Source organism: Theropithecus gelada, chromosome 4 (genome assembly GCF_003255815.1).
Source record: "Theropithecus gelada isolate Dixy chromosome 4, Tgel_1.0, whole genome shotgun sequence".
Classification (NCBI taxonomy): Eukaryota; Metazoa; Chordata; class Mammalia; order Primates; family Cercopithecidae; genus Theropithecus; species Theropithecus gelada.
In genome coordinates this window covers 71358777-71380639 of record NC_037671.1, presented here as the reverse complement: position 1 = coordinate 71380639, position 21863 = coordinate 71358777, and the positions used below count along the sequence as shown (strand labels likewise).

Here is a 21863-nt window from a genome sequence, read left to right as displayed (position 1 = left end):
TTTCAAGAAATAAATTGTCAGAGTCAGCAAGAAACTATGAGGACTTAGCAAAATTGCCTTTCCTCAGGTTCCTTCCTCCCATCACTGTAGGCTCTGAAATCCCAACACTGGGTAGCTTTATATGGTTTGAAGCGAGATTACTGCTCTTCTCCTGTCTAGACAATCATTCTGAAGCCCACTCTCATCATCTGTTTCAGTGGCAGGCTTGTCTCCTGGCCACACCCAGCTCTGAGCTATCTTAATGCACGAGCATTAATCAGCTTTACTCTTGACTGTTTTAAACTGAACTGATCAGTTGTTTTTGCCTCTTACTGACCAGGCTAACAGATAATCTTGTGTCTTGTAGACCAAACAAATGTATGACTTAATAGGGTAAAATTCAGTCAACTGTTTAAAAACTATAAATAACTGATGCATTCATGTCTTCAATCTCTTTATTGCCTCAAATTTGATGTTGCTGTAACTGTGTTTACTCTGCTTTACAAGTTAAAGCCAGTGTGGTCTATAAAAAATTAAGAGCCTTAGAAAGACCAGACTAGATCACAAAAGTTATTTTACTACAATGCAAGATGAAAGTAGTGCTTACCAAGTGTATTGTGAGAGGCGACGATTATTAAATATATGAACACACTTTTAGGTAAGAAGAAATCATAAAATAACCTAAAAAGTTAGTAATATCTCCTTGAATATATTATTCTGGATATTCATCTATCTATATTTGAAGATACTTTTATTACCTAAGATCCTATTAAATATAATTCAGAGTAAATGTATTCCTTATTTTTTGTTAAACTGGTCTCCTCTAAACCAAAGTTATACAAATTAGTCATGGGGTCAGGAGAAAAAGATGGAAAGGGGAAATATACTGTGACGAGAGACGCAGGAATCAATTTTCTGATATGCCACATAACTTGAAATAATTTGGCAACTGGACAACAGAGTTGTCTCTTTTATTAGCACATTCAAACAGCAGCAGAAAACCACCTTCCATTTGATTCTTACTGAGATTTATTATTTTTAATAATGCCACTTTTCAGAAGTATAGTCATGTGCTCACTTAGACAGGCTGACAAAGTGAAAACTTGTATGTGATGCAAAGTACCCTTTGGGCCATTGATTAAGACATAATATAGTGCAGTGACAAGTCAAGTCAAATGCCCGCAGCAGACAACAAACCCCAGCCTCCCCTTCCCATGGTCTGGTTCCCATTTTGCACCATAGAACCCACAATGGAAATCTGGCAAGACATAGAACACAGATGGCTACTGACTGACATGAAAAGTAAATTTTATTAAACATGTTTACATACATGAGTTGGAATTTCATTTAAAAGCACAGGGGAGTGTTAAGACAAGTGGTCAAAATAGAAAGATACTACCCAATTATAATCAGTTGATTGTTGGCCACTAAGACAGAACGGAATCTAGTAGAAGTGCACCAATGCTTCAGTTCCTCCTGCTCAGCATGGTGAGCAGTGGTCAATCTGTGCCCTGTGGAATGATGGGCAGATAATTCTGGCATGTGTAAATAATAATAAATAATTCACTTGGTGCAGGCAGTATGTCTATGAATTAAAACCTAATGTGTACACAGTGTCTACATGTGTTACAGCCCCACAGTAGGAATCTACACCAAAATATTTATTAGAAGGAATTTGGTCCGTACTACATCACGTTTTCCGGAGGGTAAAAAATAAAGTCCATCTATAGACATTTCACCACAGACCCAGAGACTGAGTCTGGCTAAAACCTGCAAAATGTCTATAACAAAAATGGATGGCTTAGATTTCTTGGTTATTTCGGTATAGTAATTAACAAGCAAACTGTACAAGTACATGCAACATACAAGCTGGCCTATGTGGAACTAACATACATTATTAAATAACCTTTTGTTTCTTTTCTTTTTAAAATTTTTTTTACAAAATGTGCATGCAGCTTTGAACAGTTCCAAGTCATGCTGCTCTATCTGTGTAATCACAAAAGTGGAGTGACTCATAAAAGGAGGGAGAACATATCAATGCACCCGCAGAGACTGCAGTTTGTAGCACATGTACAGAATGTCACAAGGGAAATTCAAGGCCAAGAAAAACTAAATGAAGAAAATGCAAATTGAAAGTTGACTTTGTTTATTTTTCCCCCCAAAAGTAAGATACTTTGCATTAAAAAATCAAGCTTTGTGCTTGCATCAATCTCAAAGAAATGTAAACTAAAATTCGATAAAAACATTAGTTTAGTGCAGAATATTTCAACTGGAATTTCCAGTGGAATACTGAACAGCTCATACCATGCTCTTTCCAGGGCAGATGGGTGTGTCTACACTGAGGCATGGCTGAGAAGCCTGGGCGTAGCTCAAAGTGTCTTAGGCTCAAATCCATTCCTAGTCACCATTTTTGGGAAGTCAAAGTATGGTTTATACACATGAGCATTTTTTTTTTTTATATCAGGAAGAAAAAGGCAATACAAGGAGTGTTTTCAAAGTACAATTATGCAGTTAGTTTTAGTCCCCAGCATTAGTTGCAGATTGACTTCTTTAAAAGTCTTCCATGCAAAACAATGGAAACCATAAATTAATTTTCTAGAATGCAAACAGATAGGCTCTTCATTAAAAAAGTACTTCTGTGATTATTTATTTTGGAAGATAACTTTTTGTCTTTTGGGTTTCCACACGTAAGACTTTAAAGAATTATAAAATGAAAGCTAGTGAAACCCTTCTTTGGCTTCACCTTATGTAGCTGTTTAACACTTTGGGGAGATGCCACAGAGACCACTTCAGCCCTTTTTTTGGTGCTTTTGGAAAAAAGAAGGGAAGAGTCTCTGTTAGCATCATGAGGCCTGTCATGACACAGCCAAAAAAACTAGTGGAAATAACAGATGTGGTGAAAACAAAAAAAAAAAACCTCAAGAAACGAAAACCAACAAACAACACACAAATAAACAAAACACACAAAAGAACAAAACAATTCAAACATCAGGGAAATAACACTGCTTGTGGTCTGTGCAGAAACGTGTAGAATACAACTTTTCACAGAGTGAGAGTTTCCAGTTTGTTCAATTTGGGGTGTGTGTGTGTGTGTGTGTGTGTGTGTGTGTAGGTGTATGTGTAGATTTAAAGTTTCCTCTATTTGTTAGAAGCATCAGTGACTCTCACCAGCACGTTGATTCTTCCTGTAATTTGATAGATTGCCTTGTTCTGTCATATGAAGCCATGTTTTAAATAACAATTGGGACATATTATTGAAAAACTACTACAGGCAAAACACAAGTTGATTGTCTGTCTCCAACAATGCTTTTGATCATGAAATATCTGGTTCAGATTATTATCCTGAAAGGTAGAGTTTTATTGGAATGACTCTGGTATGAGTTCACTATGATCGAATACAGGGAGGCCCAGTTGAACTTTCCAGAGATGACTGGGAAGCCCGGCGGGTGAGGGGAGTGAGTGTGGGATCCACCAGTGAGGACGGTGGGAACAATTTGTACCATCCGATCACCATGCTGGACAGGTCGAGTTCTTCCAACAAGATCTGAGCCACACCCATAAAGCATTTGTGGTCCATTCTGCCATAGTCTCCCCAGACAATCACCTGCAGAGAGAGAGAAATGCAACATTACCTGGACTTCTCTCTCCTTCATATCCGAAGGGCTCAAAGCAACTATGCTGTAAAAGTGGGTCAGTCAGTGAAGCAGAGGAAATGAATACAACTATCACCAAGGAGAAGGCACAGATAAGAAGATACACTAACCTTAAGATGCTTATAGACACTTCACAATAATTTTTAGGCTGATGGAATGAAGGATTGTGTGTTCCTAGTCAATGAGGAGTATTATCTACATAAGCCATGTTAAAGAAATAAATACATAAGATTATTTTTATATGAATGCAACACCTTTCTTGTGTAACTACTATCTAATTAGCGATGTGCAGGACCATAAAAATATAAAAATTAAAATTTGTGCGATTTAGGAGGGCAGGATGAGCAATCCAACTCAGTATACCATGGAATGTATGTACAAGAAAGTATGTACAAAGAATGAGAGTACTCATTTGATTTCTTTTGTATTACGGTCTTTTTAATGAAGGGGTAGATCAAACAAATAATTGTGGGCTGGTACCTTTTGAGGACTTGCCTGCCAATTTTAATTTAGATGATTAATATTTCAATTAGATCATTAAAAATTACCACAATCTAGGTCAACTTCTATTGGCTATTGGTGTCAGACAAGCCTTCCATTACACATAGTCCCGGGTTCTATTTTCTAATACTTCAGTCATCTGTAAAGGTTCCCAACTGGACTCATTCACCTGTTTTACACAAGCAGAGTTGGTGGTGAATCCCACCTTTAAACTTTACTGAGTAACTTTGTGAAATTACTTTACCTCTTGAATCTCAGACATAATCTTTAAAATGGGGATAATGATAGTATTGCGCATGTTAGTTACAAAGTTTAAATAATGCATATAAGCACCTAGAAATGCATCTGGCATTCAACCAGGACCCATTCTCTTCTCCTCTCCCTCCTCCTCTTTGTATCCCATGTTTGGCAGAGAGCAATGCTCAACCAGCTATTATTAGCATTGTTTTGTTTGATATATCTCTATCTATTTATCATCTATCTATCTAGTGAGGATATATCTCTATCTATTTATACCCATCTATCTAGTGAGGATATATCTCTATCTATTTATACCTATCTATCTAGTGAGGAGTGAGGAGGGGCGGGAACAGGGCAAAGCTAGAAGGAGAGGATAGAGACAGAAAAGAAAAGAAGAGAGAGAGATAAAATAAAATTGTTCTCTATTAGATCCACCAAATATTTTTAATATTATACATTATTTACATTATAAACTAACCATTTGAATTTCTTCTACTCAAGAATATTATCCTACATTTATCTCTTTGTGTTTTACCATCTCTTTGATATATGAATAATACAAACATTTCAATGTAAAAAGCCAAACAATTACTGACCTGAAGAACTTTACCCTGTGGACTTTCATCAAAAACCAGAGACTGCTGATACAAAGGATCAAGGGTTTTTCGTGCAATTCTTGTCTTCTTCTTGGCTATACAGGCCCCATTTTCCAAAAGATATACTTTGACATATGGAGCTAAACAAAGTTATATTAACATACAAGAATTATTCCTTAAATTCAACTGTTTTTTTAATTAGAGAATTCCCTATTAGAGAATTAGAGATGCTTACTGAAAGTTTCCCATCGACTGTTTAAATTACTTAAAATTTTCATTGCTCCATAAATTCTATTCCTTAAATCTATATGTTACCATTACTGCCATTTTCCTCATTTTGATTCAATGTATACAAAGTTATTTGAAGACGTTGACTTACTTGGGTTACAATGCAGGTTTATATCTTAAAGCTCATTGTTCCCCTTTTACAATTAGAATATATTCTTTTTTTCTTTTGCCTTTCTAAATGTGCAGAAAGAAAATAATTGACACTAGCTAAGAAACAACCATAACTAAACTTTAAAAAATATTATAACATACTTCCTAACACCTTCTGAAAGAATAACTGTGCAAGGAAAACCCAAATCCATTTTAATAACATCAAAGAACACAGAAACACTGCTTTTTAAATTAATCAGATGATGCAAAACAGAGCATATGAAATTCAAATACAGCAAATGTTTTTATTTGTTTGCCTATTAAATAGCCCCTTCACCAAATTCAGGAATACTTCTCCTTACCAGGTGTAGATTTGGAACCAGGCTTTTGTGTGAGGCTTCGTGCTCTAATAACTTCAACTTCTAATTGACCCTTTTTGTCCTCCATTCCAATTTGTATATCACCTGCAAATGGAGGGGAAGCAAGATGTGTTTCAGCTTCTTTCCAGTTAAGTGCAGTTAAAACAAAAAGGAGAGCCCATAACAGACTACAGATTTTTATCTTCATGATTTTGTTGAGAAACTAATATTTAGACCCCCTCACTCCACAATCCACTTTTCTTTCTTGGTCTCCAAATCAAATTTGGAAATGATTCTCTTATTTTTTCTGGTATTAATCCCTCTTATGAGATTTGCAAATTAGTTAATAAATGACTATAACAACACTGAAGTATTTCTATAATTCTTGTACTTAATGTGATTTCTTACTCTTATTTCATCCAGTATATACTAAAAAATTGTAACCATATGTATTTTCATTATCCAGAGAAAGCCACCATTAATATTTGGTGAATATCCTAGCATTCTCATACTTCTATCAATCTATCTGCCTATCTATCTATCTGTCTGTCTATCTATCTATCTATCTATCAATCAATCAGCAATCATGATCATATATCGTCATTTTATTGACTGTATGGACTACTGCATGGACATGTCATTACTTATTAAATCAGACTCCTATTGATGGAAATAAAGGTTATTTACATAAACTACTTTATGGTGCAGTGTATGTAAGTAGGGTTATAATGAACAGTTTTATAAGAATTCTTGCACACATTCTTGAATAATTTATTTTTTGAACACAAAATTCCAATATTTTAAGTTTTCATATCTAATAGTATGGACATCCAAAAATTCCATGCATTCTGCCAACTCCTCCAGAAAGGTTTGCACTATCACCAGAAATATCGCTCTTCCTGCCTCCCACCCTCACTATTAGCAATATGTCTAATACCAGTATCAAAAATATGCTTAATTTTTGCCAATCTGGTTAAAACGATATTTTAATTTGCATTTCTTTGATTATTAAGGAGCATTATGTAGCCCATGTATAGTTTGATACAAAATTAGATCAGCAACTAGAATGAGTCCCTTCCTTTTTATTTCATGAAAATATTTGTTTCATAGTTTTCATGTCTCTCGAGCTCGTATTTATTAGAGCTCCTCTATGAAAATACCTGGGTGTATTCTCCCCATTTTTTGGTAAGTAGAATGTTAAATACTGACAGTTATAGTTCTACTCAGGTTTTTTCAGCTTTCTACTTACTCTTAAATTCTTTGTGGTAGGTTATATTTTTTAACAACTGTTCATCTCAAATAAATTTTCAAACGTTAAGGTTTTTATTTTTTTATTTTTTTTTGAGACAGAGGCTTCCTCTGTCGTCCAGGTTGGAGTGCAGTGGTTGGAGTCCGCTCACTGTAACCTCCATCTCCTGGGTTCAAGTGATTCTCCTGCCTCAGTCTCCCAAGTAGCTGGGACTACAGGCATGCGCCACCCTGCCTTGCTATTTTTTGTATTTTTAGTGGAGACAGGGTTTTACCATGTTGGTCAGGCTGGTCTCAAACTCTTGACCTCAGGTGATCTGCCTGCCTTGGCCTCCCAAAGTGCTGGGATTATAGGTGTGAGCCATGGCGTCCAGCCTAAGCATTTGCATAAGTGGTATCATTCAGCAATTTTCTTTCTTCACTTAACTACATTTTCTTAGATATCCATCCAAGTTGATGTGTTGAGATCTAGAACATTCCCTTTAATTTCTCTATTACAGTCTATTACATGAATGTCATATTTATCTACTCTCCAGTTAGGGGTCTTGGCTTTCCTATTTGGTGCTGCTACAACAAAATGCTGCAAAGAGCTTCTTGAGGATATGTAATTCGAAGTTGTATTGCTGGGTCACAGCACATCCACACTTTTATTTTTACTAGATGCTGCCATATTATTCCAATTGGTGACTGCACCAAATTACACTTCTAATAGCAGTGTAAGAGAATGCATATTTCTAAGCATCTTTGCTACTTATATTGAAAGATGTAAACAATTTGGACAATCTGATATGCAAACACACACATACACACACACACATATACATGTGTGCTTTGTAGAAATGTTAACAGATAAGTAAACTCCACTCTATTTTCAGTTTGATAATTTTTTCTCATAAATTAAAACTGAATTTTTATCAAACATTTTTTCTGCATACTTAAGATGGTCATTTTTTCTTTTCATTACAGTAATGTGATCAACTATATTAATTAGTTTTCATATATTAAACCAACCATGTGTTCATGAAAAAAAATCCCATTTGGTTGTGATAATATTATTTTTGGTATTGCTGAATTTGCTTTTCTTGGGGTTCATGAGGGACTCTGGAAAGTATGACTATATTTTCAGTTCTGAAAAATCTATCAATCATTATATATATACTTTTTATTGTTACACTCTTTGTTTTCCATTTTCGTTTTTATTTATTGATACATAATATGTACATAATATATGTACATTTTTTTAGGTACATGTGATAATTTAATACATTCATATTCTTTATTATGATCAAGTCAGTGTAATTGGGATGTCATTACCTTAAATATTTGTTTTTTCTTTTATGCTAGAAACATTTGAATAATTCTCACTCAAACATTATATTTTCAATGGCTTCTGGCCTATACTCCTTCCTTCCCTATTCTGGGACTAATTAGACATATATTAGACCTCACTTTTCTGCTCGGTCTTATAACTTCTTATTCATATTTTCCATTATTTTGTGTGTCCAATTAATTCTGGATACTTTCTTAAGGCTTTATCCTCCAGTTAACCACTAACCAATTATCTCCTCAACTCTGTCTAAACTGCTGGTAACTCATCCATTGAATTCTTAACTTTAGTTATATTTTTCAACTCTATAATTTCTACTGGGTTCTTAAAGATTTGAGTTTTCTGATGAAATTCTCCATCTTGTTTTTTATTTTAGGTAATCTTCTTTCTCTTCCTCATGACTTGAGATGATGTCCTAAAATTGCATTAAAAAGATTTTCCTTGTTTGTTTGCTTTGTACAGATTGTTCAGTTCACCACTCAATGTGCTCTTTCAATCTCTCAGGTTTTATGTTTTTCTTAAACACTCAGGCATCATTATTTTTCCCCAAAAACTGTCTCTCTATTCTCTTTTTAGGCTCCTGTTAGAGTAAGTTTGAACTTTTTGGTTTATTCTTCCTACATCCCGAATTCTCCTCTCTTATAAAAGATTTTCTTTTTTTAAAATTTAAATAGGCCATGTTATTGGTGGTATTCTATAGTTCTCCTTGTATTTAATTATATCTTAAGCTTTGTTCAGTATACTATTTAGCTCATCCACTGAGTTTTAAATTTTAAGTCATTATATTGTCCATTCTTTAACTTTCTTTCTTAAAAATATATGCTTGTTTTTTGTTTAATAACCTCTTGGCGTTTTTTTCTGTGGATTATATGATACTTTATCTCTGAAAACTTCTAAGTTATTTCTACTTATTTGAATCATTTCCATTTTCTCAGGCATGGATTCTTTGGTCAGTTGATCAACTTTTTTGTTCTAGACATTCTCATTAGTTTTATAATTCTGTTTTAGACCACAGTTCCTAGAAGTCTTCTGTTCCCCTTTTGTCCTTTTAATGTTTCTTAAAGATTTCTTTTTAAATCACACACATATCCCCAACTGTTCTATAAAACCTGTTATGTTTATACATAACTAACTTCTACCCCTCTCTCAACTTCTTGTCTTCCAAAACTTATTGCTTCCAAAATTTTCAATATTTTTATCTGATTTACTTTCTGGCATTTGCCTCATTATTTCTAAGCACTACTTATATTATCCTTTCTGCAGTTTTAGATAGTATTATTGACTTCCAATTTTGATCTCTTTCACTGCCTTCCTATCCCTACTACATACTTGACAATTTCTGTCATCCCATTCTCCCAATATTAATATTATTTCGACTATGTAACCTTATGCATAACTGTGTGAACTAGATTATAACCACTTCTCATTTCTTAGATCTTCCTTTTCCCTACACTTAATTAGTGTCTTTTAATAAAGCATTTGCTTACATTTTTATGTAGACCTCACTAGTTCAAATCTTAGTCTCTCCTGGTTGCTCATCTCTTCCATAAAAATCAAACCCATTAGGTATTCTATAGATTTTTATCTCATGAAATCTGACATGATGCAATTTGAATGCTGCTTTGAAACCTTGCTGCAGCTACCTTTAGTTCTTCCTTTGCTATCACCCTGGGTATCCCAATCATCTTTATCTTGTGAGGAAGCATTTATTTATTGATTCCTTTTTTTTTAGTTCATAATTTTGAAAATTCGCTTAGTTCATTTGGTCAAAGTAAATCTTCTAGCAGCTTTCTGAGAAATGTTAGCAATGAGGAAAATGATTTGAGGCCTTGCTTGGGGGCGAGTATGTATCCACTCTAGCCTCAAAATTACGTGATAGTTTGGCTGGCTTTTGTATTCTAGGTTGGAAATCTATTGTTATTGAGAATTCTGAAGGTAATGCTAATAGTCTTCTGGCTTCCAGTATATTGAAGAATCCCATGAAAATATGAAGAGCCCAATGAGAATCTGATTTTTTTTTCTTTTTTTGTTTTCTTTTTTGAGATGGAGTCTCGCTCAGTCGCCCAGGCTGGAGTGCAGTAGCACGATCTCAGCTCACTGCAAGCTCCGTCTCCTGAGTTCACGCCATTCTCCTGCCTCAGCCTCCCGAGTAGCTGGGATTACAGGTACCCGCCACCATGCCCAGCTAATTTTTTTTGTATTTTTAGTAGAGACGGGGTTTCACCGTGTTAACCAGGATGGTCTCGATCTCCTGAACTCGTGATCTGCCCATCTCGGCCTCCCAAAGTGCTGGGATTACAGGCATGAGCCACCACACCCAGTGAGAATCTAATTTTTGATAGTTTTTTTGTAAAATTATTTTTCCTCTTAGGAAGCTTGTATGCTTTTCTATCAAGCCTCAGTGTTGCTAAATTTCACTATATTGTGTCTTCAAGCTGATCTATTTTCATGCATTTTGCTGAAGTTCTTTCCCACTGCAAGATTACAGAAAGATTAACTTAAGTGTTTTCCAGTACTTTTTAGTATCTTTCTCCACCTTCCCTTTTCTTTTTTATAGTTAAGTCTAAAATATTAACTTTTTTGGTAAGTTGTGTAGGGTGAGGGAATTCCGTACATTTTTTCACACAGGTAAATAGTTATGCAACTATAATTTACTGAACAGTCTATCTTTTTTTTTTTTTCTTCCATGCTCTGAAATGCCACCCTTGTCCTACATTTAGATCTATTATATCAGGGTTCCTGGTAATTCAAATATTTATGGCTAATTTTACTTCCTGTTTCATAATATCTCAAATTAGAAAAATACACTTGAAATTAGAATAGTTGTTTGCAAACAGTAACTCCCTAGCTAAAATGTTGCTTCTCACTTGTATTGCTATTACACAATTTTAAATATTTTAAATGACTTTGTCAAACACAAAACATCAATTTTCCTGTAGAAAAAAAATGATTCTTACCCATTGCAGGGGTGGCAAGAGTTTGGCGTCCAACAAGCTGGGCTGGTCCCAATCCATCAAGAAAATCACTGAATTGACTGTCAGCTCCCAGTCGCACTCCAGGAAATATTAAACTATCAGCAGAAGGATAAAAACCAAAGGAAAAAAAAAACCATGAAATCTTCTAGAATTCTTTTCACTAGTTTCCATTTGACTAATTATGATCATGAAGCATAAATATTACTTAGACAATCTTTTTTTTTTAATTGATTATTTGCATTGCCTTTGAGCCAAGCATATGAGGCTTAATATTGATTGAGGATAGGTGTAAACTCTCAGTTTGATACCTAATGCTCTATTCAAGAGGGCTCAGTTATAGTTTTTAATATATCAAGTTCCAAATCCCTATATAAATGTGTTGCTGACAAAAAAACATAAGATGCAAATTTTTATATCATAAACTACACACAGATACTTGCTCATGAACATTAGGTAACATTAATGCTAATTTTTTCTTAAAGTGACCAATAATTTCTTGAATAAATGTTATAGTTCAAGTTCTTATTTATAAACATTTAATTGATTCATTTTTGAATCAATTCTGGTTAAATTCATCTTTGAATCAATTAAATGTTTAAATTATTTGAGACTTTTATTTGGTTCCAATTGAAATTAATTGATTAAAAAATCTGTATTTCCCCCTATAATATGACTTCCTGATAGCCCCAGGATGTAAGCTGCACAAGGATAGTGCCTGTGCTTTTCTTGTTGACTGATGTAGTTATCACTGGGTAATAAGAACTATGCTCATTATGTAATAGGCATTCAGTAAGCATTTTTTGAATGAATATATTTCTATAGAGACTTACTCTTTCCATTGTGCTTTCACATCTATTATTTCTCTTAACTAAGGGAATTAAATGGGACACAGATTATAATCCCATCCAGAGACCATGAAAATAAATCCAAGAGATTAAGTGGTTTATGATGGAGGCAAATTTTATTTGTTACTTTTTTGTATCAGAAAATGACGTGTTCAAGTCTCATTTGTATATTACTTTATGCTACTTCATTCAATACTGGTATTTTGTCAGTAAGTTTATCTCCATAACTTTCATACCTGATGATTTTTGTTCTTAGATACTCCTTACTGGAAGCATGCATAACAAGCCAATCATTTGACCAACTAAACAAAGACCAACTAGTTTCAGGAATGGGAAAGAATATCACAAACAGTAATCTGGCATAATTCTGTTAAATTTTCTAAACAAAACAAAAAATCCAGTAAAGACAAAAAATATTAGATTGGTATATGAGTAATGTGAATGGTAATGAACAAATAATTATAGAAAATTTATATGTGGTGAATCTCCATGTAATCCAAAACAACACATTAACTACTTATTTGTAAGATCCACTACCTCAATAAAAATTCAGTTTTACCAGAAATATTCTCAAGCATAGGAAATAGCAGGTTTTGTGCAGGATCCATATAAAATGTCAGAAAAAAAAAAATCGAACTGAGTAAATTTTTAAAAATCGTATTCTATTTTCTCAGAATTAACTAAAACATTTTAGTCAGAAAAATAATGAAGCTAATAGATCCTGGATTATTTCCTAAGGTAAAAATGAGTCAGCAATGTTTCAAAAACAAGAAAATGTAAGTTACTTACATATATGACAGTGTTAGACTTAGAAAAGCTTAGGGTCCAAATTAGCTTGGAGAAAATCAAGAAAATGGGAAATCAGTTCCTTATAAATTTTAATTTAGACTTTGGTGACAGGGACAAACTATGAATTTCCCATATGAAAGAGTCCATTACCTGTGGCATTTCTACACTAAACATCCAGTAAGGAACTATTCTGGGCTTTCCTAGATGGAGGAAATGAATTTATTCATGTGGACTCAGAATTTCTTCACCCTTTGAAAGGTATGAATGACCAGGTGTAGAGGTGTGTCCATGTGTACTTACTTATAAGCCATTAGGGTGGTTTAAAATGGATGGTTGAACTTCTGGTTAAATAGAGAAGCTGCACAGTAACACTCAGTGGCTTTGTTATTTTACTGATTAGTACACAATTCGTGGTTCCACAGCCATGCAGACATGCTGACAGCACTTACTTGCCCTCAGAGCTGTAACTGTTGATGCTGCCATCAGTAGACTCTCGGCTCGGCTGCCTTACCATCTTCCTCATTTCAGCTGCCATGCCTGTTTCTGTACTTCTCTGGATGGTACTTTTTAACTTTTTGTGGCCCGACTCTGACAGGAGAGAGTAAAAGAAACTCTAAGTTTTATTCAGACAGTTTCCCCCTGAATATCAATTGATCCTGCAAATATAATAGTTAATTTTACACTTAATTACAAATTTGATCAGAAAAATAGTAACCTAAGGGAGTACTTTGCTTGATTCAGGCTCCCTGCCAAAGTGTGCTTGGCTAAGAGGAGTAGCACTGGATGCTACACCATGGCCACAGTTTCAGTGACTGCCTGAATCTCAATCAGCCAAAATGAAATCATTGTATTATTGATGGTTACAACTTCAATGAAAATCTGATTTTGGCACCCAACTGTTATGTGGAAAGATAATGGTGAACAATCTAATAGGTTTCTCCTAATATGGAATTCACTAAATGTATATGAATAGTCTCAAAGGACAAGTTGTATTCTTTTAAGGAGAAGGTGCATTTGGAACCCAGTATGAACAATACCACAGTTTTTGTACTATCACGTATCAGCAATCCTCATAAAGAGAAACTAGTATTTTAATTGATGATTTTTGTAACACTTTAACATACACTATATAATATTTATACACATTTGAGATGGCATATAGATTACAGAGTTAGGTATAACAGGTTTTATCCTAATTCAAAGACTACTGAGCTATCTCATGGCCTTTTGACTCAGCTGCATGAGTTCTGACTGGCAGTTTTGGGGTGTACACCTCCATTTGCACTGGGTATTACATGCATTTGCATTTCAGTTCTTGATAAGTTCAGAAGAATTTTCTTGAGCCACTTTGCAATGCACTAACCAGCATTCTATTCATAGCATGGAAATAAATTCTAAACTATTTACTTGCTTACATGCATAAGCAGTATCAATAGGTTAGGAAAACTGCTAGACTTTATTCCATCTATACATTCTATAAACATTTCTGGGTTTTGCTTTAGTTTTTGTATAGTATCATTTAATACCCATTAATAATATATGAAAAATGCTCTATATACATAATTACATACATAACTACTATATAAACACATTAACTTTTCAATCCTCATAAAACCTTTACAAAGAAGGTACCTAAATACACTCTTACATAAGCCATTTGAAACACTGCATCTTTTCCCTCTCATTTTTGGTCATTGGATTCCTTTTGTAAATTGTCTAATCAAAGATATAATAGGTTATGCCATATGAACTTAATGCTGATGCTTCCTACACATTGTTTTAGTATGTTCATTAAAATTTTTACTTTTTATTGTTCTTAACCTTTTTATTGCTATTTTTGCTTACAAAGACAATATATGTATATTACAAAATATTTAAATGTTACAGAAATTGCAAACATTGAATGCCCCCTATAATTTCACCACTCAAGGAAGACAATGGTTAATAATTTGGGAACTACTTTTTCTTTATACCTATACAAGCTTCTTCACTTGGCTACTGTGATCCACACTCTCCGTTTTCCTTTCTTTGACATTGGTTGTTACTTCCCAGTCTCTTCTGCTGCATTTTTCCTCTTTGAGATTTTTAGATATAGATGATCCCTAGACCTCAGGCCTCCGACCTTTTGCTTTCTTCAACACTTACTTCCTAGGTGATCTCTAACATAGCTTTAACATAGCTAACAAAGTCATTCATGCCATTGTGCCTCCCAAATATACATCAAGGTCTTAACCATTCTCTTAAATGCTGAAGTCATTAATTCAATTGCCTAGTAGCTCCATTTACATATCTAATAGGCACTTCAACATTAACATATCCAAGACAGAACTCTTCCCCACCTCCACCACACTAACACCTCCTACTACTGAATCCTCCTCCCGCAGTAAATGGTACTGCAATTCACTTGGCTGATCAGGCCTAAATCCTTGTAATCGTCTTTGATTCCTCTAACACACCCCACATCCAATCCATCAGCGAATCCTCTTGGCTTTGCCTTCAAAATGCATCACAAATCTGGTCATTCTTCTTCCTCTCCACAGCTCCTACCCTACGTCCAGACACTGTCATCACTCAAAAGAGCAGTGCCATACCCATATAGCTGGTCTCACTGCTTCTATTCTTTTCCTCCTCAGAATATTCTTGACATAACAGCCATGGTGAGTCTTTAAAAATGTAAATCTGAACATATCATTCCCCTGCTCAAGATCTTATAATGATTAATCACCAAAATAAAATGAAAATCCAAAATTGTTATCGTGGCCCAGGAAATGCCATATCATCTTGTCTTTGGACACCTCACATCTCATCTTCTGTCCCTCATTCCATATGACCAATGCTCTCCAGTCACACTGTCTTCCTTACATTTCCTCAAGCCTGCAAGCATGCTGCTTCTGTTTGTCCCTTCTTTCTTGCCTTGTTCCTTATTCAGATTTCTGCTTCAAGAGAAGCTGTCTCCTCAGAGAGGCTTTGTATAGTATTCCTTTGCTGTGCTTTATTTTTCTTCATAGCAGTGCTTCATCTGCCATTAAACCTTTATCTGTTTGTGGTCTGTTTTCCAATTAGAATTTAATTTCTGTGAGAGCAGGGTCATTGTGAGTATTGTTCACTATTACTCTTGATATCTAGAACAGGGGTATAAACTGTTGATAGTGAAATCACACCACATATACTAATGTGCAATTTTCACATTCCATTTAATATAATGTAACACAAACAGGTATATATTTATTCTTTTTAAAGATTGCACTATTCCATTTTATGACTATGTGGTTCATCATTAAACCATCCCTTTATTGATGGGCTATTGGATATTTCCAGTGGTTATAGAAGAGCTTCTACAGGATGAATTACTGGAAGTTGAAATGCTACTGAAAGGGTAGGAATCTGTTTAATTTAAATAGCTATTTCTAAATTCCCCTTGAGAAACATTGTAGTGATTTATACTCCTACCAACAGTCATATGGATGTTCCCACTTACCTACCTATGGCTCAAGAATTCTCTACCTTTCCCCTTTTTGGACTCTGTCTTGTCCACTTGACTTGTCATTGTGGAACATGCACACTTATCCAAGGCAGGGACTTCATCTATGGCCATTGTAAATGCTGTTTAGTTTAGTTTTGGCATTTATTCATTTATATACCGATTCCTTTCTAGAGGTAATTCATTTATGAAGTCACTGTGGTAGAGCAGTGGCCATTCATGGCCACATACTGGCCAGACCTCACTTGAAGGACAGGGGTAAGCCCCAGGGATATATTACCAAAGTATTGAGCCAAGATGAATTACAAGTGTTTATCCAAGGCAGCATGAGATAACAAAATCTGGGTAGAACACCAGTTATTGAAAATAACGAGGATCATGGCTAGAGAAATTACAGGAACTTTAAATGGTGAGGTGCTGCTGGAAACTGGGGGAGAAACAGTTAAGAGGATCAACAATATGGCAAGTTCAGGTTAGAGTGTTAGTTCATTCTACTTTTTGTTCATTCACCTATTCAACAAATATTTATGGAGCATCTATTACGTGTCATACAGTGCTCGAGGTGCTGGGGATGTACGGATGGATGAGAAATGTCCTGCTTTAAAGGAGTGTAGATTCTAGTTCACATGTATATACAAGAAAGACAGTGAACAAAGATACGATATCGCTGATAAGTGCTATGGGAAAAAAAATTAGGCAGGATGAGAGGGGTAGAGAGTGACGAGGTAGAGCAGGAATTGTTTTGTTTGAAAAGGAGCCAGGGTCTGATTAAGCAGTGCAGGGGGAAGTGAGGACACAAGCCATGAGGAAAGAGGGAAGCAGTACACAGCAGGGATTGGTCCTCGTGACAGGGGAGGCTGTGAGTAATGGTGGCTGTGGCAGAGGGGAAGGGGAGGGCTGCAGTCTTGCAAGTAGTGCACAGGTCTCCAGGCTTCCTCTCCAGTCTTTGTAATGTCGATGTTGACTCCAACCCAGAGGCTTTGTCACCAGTGATCTCGGGCTCTGTGTGTTGCTGGCAGTCCAGAGGACGGTGAAGTGCAGACTGTCAATAACTGATTTCTCTTGCATTATCTAACACAGGTTTCACATGATTGTTGTTCATTACATATTTGGTGACAAATGAAAAGAAAAACCTTAAAAGCGAATAATCATTATTCATTTGTATATTTTAGTTGAGATATCAAGTTTTCTCAAAGAAGGATATATCTACAGGGTATCTCAAAATTCTTACAGCCGTTTTAAACTTTAATAGCTTCCACAGTGTAAAGGATACAAATGCTCAAAAAACATCATTTGAGGGGCTAGTTATTGAATTTTCTTTTATATTTACTTGATTTTGTGAATTTGAATAATATATTTTTAATATTAAAGTTTTTCTTTTAGTCCTGCTGAATTAAGATGGCAGATGAACTGACATCTAACTGTTGTCTTACTCATATTAATAAATATTCATGAAAAGAGCTTCAACTGACTAAGCAATATAAAGGTCTAGGCAGAAGCTCAATAAACAGTTCTAGTTTGGAATTTGCCTTATTTAAATTCATAAGGGCCCCAATATTAATTTGGAATGTGAGCATTAGAAGAAACATTGTTTTATAGATGTGGAAACTGTAAATCTGGAGAAATAGAATTCATGCAACAAATTAGTTCAGCACTTACTCTGGGTTCAGTCTTTTCCAGATGCTGGCAATACAGCAATGAGCACAACAGACAAAATTCCTGTCCCAGTGGAGCTTACATTCTAGTGGATATAATGACTTGCTTAACATCACACTAGTTAGCAGCAAAAGCTAAATTAGAAACCTGTCTTTCTAAATCTTAGTCTTGCAATCATTCCATTATACAACATTTTAGGAACACGTAAAGTCTGGTCTTACTTATTTTGCAAATAGAACAATGGTCTATCTACACAGGTATTTTCATGTATACATTCACATACGGCTTTGCAAGTTAATTTGTAAAAGTTTGTTAAAAAGCACATATATTCTATACAAGCACAAACGTATAATTATCTGCATCTATGTACATATGCTGTAATTATAACAAAAATGTGTTACATCTATGTAACATGTTTAATGTCAATATAGTCCATTAAAATATATACAATATTAGAAAATGCTTTTATGCTTTTAGGAATGCCATCATTATTAATTATTTGTATCCATTGAAGAATCATTAACCTTGTAAAGACATGAAGGCTACTACAAATTATGACATGAAACCTTTGATTTGTGAATACCATCTCAAGTATTCTATTAAGAATAAAAAAGATTAGACAAGTAGTACATTTTAATATTCTTTAGTCACATGAAAAATTACTAAATTCCAAAATGTTTGCGGGAAATATTTCACTCGTGTTCCGGAAGGGCAAACTTTCTCTCAAAGAGTATTCCAAAAGGTGTCATATTTACATGTGAACTCTTTCTCTCTTTGCTAATTTAGAGATATGTATTATATTTAGAAACAGCCACTGACTTACTAATTCATTCTATAAATACTCATTAAATACCAAGAACCTATGATATCGGCATTGTTCTAGGTGCTTCAGATACAACAGTAAGAACAGAATAGAATAAGGAATACAATAAATCTGTATTGGTAAGTTAGGACCATGAGAAACAGATCAAGGCTAGAAAGCTAGACAAGAGAGACAGAATATATTGACATGCAGATACAATTAAAATCTATGGTGCTAAATGTGACAATTTAGGGAGGAAATACAGATAAAAAGAGTAAAGAGAATGGAGCTTGGAATATTCCCACAGTTAGATGTCCAGAAGAAAATCAGGACTGTCAAGGAGGCTGAAAAGGAGGACCTCTTAAGGTGGGGGAAAAGCAGTAAGTGCAATGGTACAGAAATCAGAAGAAGAAAGTGTGTCAAGTAAAAAAAAAAATATGTTGTTGATTGCTACTTAAGAGGTTTAGTAAGAAAAAAATATAGATGGGACCACAGTGCTTGGCTTCACGGAGATAACTGACTGAGAGGAGTGGATTCAGTGAAGCAGTAGGGTTAGGTGCCTAAAAGGAGTGGCCAGTCAGGAGAGGGAATTAGAGGTGAGTAAACAGAGACAGCTCCTATGACTACTTTGTATAGGTTTGTTGTGATTGAGAGATGGTATTTGGAAAGTCACACAATATTAGGGGAGGTTGTCCTTTTCTTTAAGATGCGTGGTAGTAGAAGTTGTTTCTGTGTAGATTGGAATAATTAGATGAACAGGGAGAAACACATTGTTAGGCTTAATATTATGGGTTGGAGAGATGTATAAAGATGGATAACATCAGATAAATCATCTTCCAATCAAAGCAGTCTCTGAGGCCAAAGCAGTCTGTGATGGAATTGGATGGACTATCCAATTCCATCAATTAATTGGAAAAATCGGTAAGAGTATCACCTGATTGATTAAGCAATTTAGGTCCCAAATAAATGCAATAATGGTTTGTTAACTCACAAAAACAAAGTATCAAGTAAGTACAACCTTTTTGGTTATTCTGAAATAATATTTTTTTATTTTTGTGGTGACAAATTCAGTCATTTTGTAAAAATTAATTATTTTTTTTAAGAGACAGGGTCTTGCTAGGTCTCAGTAACAAGATCACAGTAAGCTATGATTATGCCATCACTAGATGGAGTGCAGTGGTGTGATCACAGCTTACTGTTACCTTAAACTCCTGGGCTCAAGCGATCCTCCCATCTCGGCCTCCCAAAGTGCTGGGATTACAGGCATGAGCCACTGCGCCTGGACAAAATTCAGTTGTTTTTTTCTTTCTTTTTTTTATTGTGGAACTGCAGTGAGAACTTGAAAATTCAGTTTAAAAAAAAAAAATTGTTGTGGTTAGTATAATACACTTCGTTCATTTTGTCCTTCAGTTATTCAACAAACTATTTCCTTAGTGATTTGTGCCCCGATACTATATATGTAAGTGTGAAAAGGAAAGAAGCCCATCAGCCATTTCATGGTCTAGAAGGAGACACAAACAAGTAAAAGTCTCCTTGTGATGTGGTATAAGTGCTGTGCAATGGGTTTATTTTATATGTATTAAACTTTATGTATTTATTTTATATAAATTCAATGATACAAAGAGAGGAAGAGAAGGGGCGAGAATAATTCAAGCAGTGAGTGAGAATCACAGCTTGCAATGCCACTTAATGAGCATGTAACCTGGAGAGATCATGAGCTGAAAAATGCAAATCTTCCCCTTTGTTTCAGTTCCTCAAGATAATTCTGGTGTTTATGAAGATTTCTAAAAAAAGGTTCCCTAAAAGCAAGCCAATGGCTTTATCTGGTGTTTAAACAAAACAGCACAAATGTAGTCAAACTGTGTAAAAGCAGACAGTATTGGACTTACTGAGACACTATAGATTGCTCTTCAAGAGATTTTCACAGGAAATTTTAACTCTGTGCAGAGGTGGAGGAAGGATGGAGGCAGGGTGGAAGGGAACTGTGTACTTGTATTTCAAGCCAGGAGAGCAGCACACTGAAAGGTCCTGAAGAGAAAGAGTATGGCCCCTCGAGATAACTACATTTCCTGAATCACCAGAGTTAATTTAATGGTGAGTGAAGATAGTGACGTATGAAGCCAAAGAAATAAACACTGGGAGGGCCTTTTATCTAAGGCTCTCAGGGTGCACAGTGACATATCATTTGAGCTGATGTTGTATTGTTATTAACGCTGTTCTTAATAATCTCAAGGTCCTGGTCTTCCTCATACCAATGTTACCCATATAAAATTGTGTGTACTTTGTATTACATGCAATACAATATAGTAGTATTGCTATATATCTCTAACAATTATTCTTTAAAAGAAAATACACAGTTCTCCTTTGTTGATGTCAGATACTTCCAATGTGTAGTAACCATGTAGTTGGAAATTTTTATTAGTCTTCCCTAATAGTGCCATCATTTTCTTTAGTATTTAAGCAAATAAACACAAATGTTCCTTTTGTGTTGCATCAAGGTTTTTCAATATATTTTATCCTAGGCCAGATAAGTGCAACTTGTAAAAATTTCATAGGTCGGAGAATTATTTTTAGAAAATGTCACGAGAGTTCTTTGACTTTTATTGTTTTCCTCATTTTCTCTCACTTATTCTCCTGGTTAATCCTATCAATCATAAACTCCACTATTTTCCTTCCATTTTTCCATTTTCCAAAGGTATTTCTAATGAAAGAATAGAGTGGTCAAGAAATTAAAAACTCATTCTGAGTACTTTTGTGAGATAGATGGAATCATTCTTTTGATGATATTTTCCTTCAAGAGAATACGTCAAATGTTTCCTAGTGATGTACTTATCCACTTTTATTCCATTTCCCTAACCCAAAAGATATAAAATGTTTTCTTTTGTTACCATGTACTTTAAATTGTTTACAGATACTACTTCAGAAAAGGATTCATCTGTTCGAACATTGACCTTTATTTTTATTTTCAGCTCTTCCATGGCTAATAGCTGTTCTTTCATTAAAAACCTGGTATTGTTATGATTGACTATAAAGC

The 21863-nt window shown here is 34.9% G+C and overlaps 1 protein-coding gene across 50 annotated transcripts in view; it reads right to left on the bottom strand.

The window, feature by feature from the left end:
• Window positions 1-1270: 1270 nt before the first annotated feature.
• Window positions 1271-21863, bottom strand: part of RIMS1 (regulating synaptic membrane exocytosis 1) — a 491301-nt gene continuing 470708 nt past the window's right edge. For 43 of the 50 annotated variants that reach the window (XM_025382124.1, XM_025382176.1, XM_025382157.1 and 40 more), the window contains 5 exons: window positions 13340-13478; window positions 11239-11351; window positions 5710-5811; window positions 4970-5109; window positions 1271-3583 (listed from right to left, as the gene is read on the bottom strand). In XM_025382124.1, the coding sequence (XP_025237909.1) occupies window positions 3365-3583; window positions 4970-5109; window positions 5710-5811; window positions 11239-11351; window positions 13340-13478 (713 nt within the window). In that variant the 3' untranslated portion in view covers window positions 1271-3364. The remainder of the gene's footprint in view (window positions 3584-4969; window positions 5110-5709; window positions 5812-11238; window positions 11352-13339; window positions 13479-21863) is intronic. The other 7 variants (XM_025382126.1, XM_025382128.1, XM_025382129.1 and 4 more) reach the window with 2 other exon arrangements.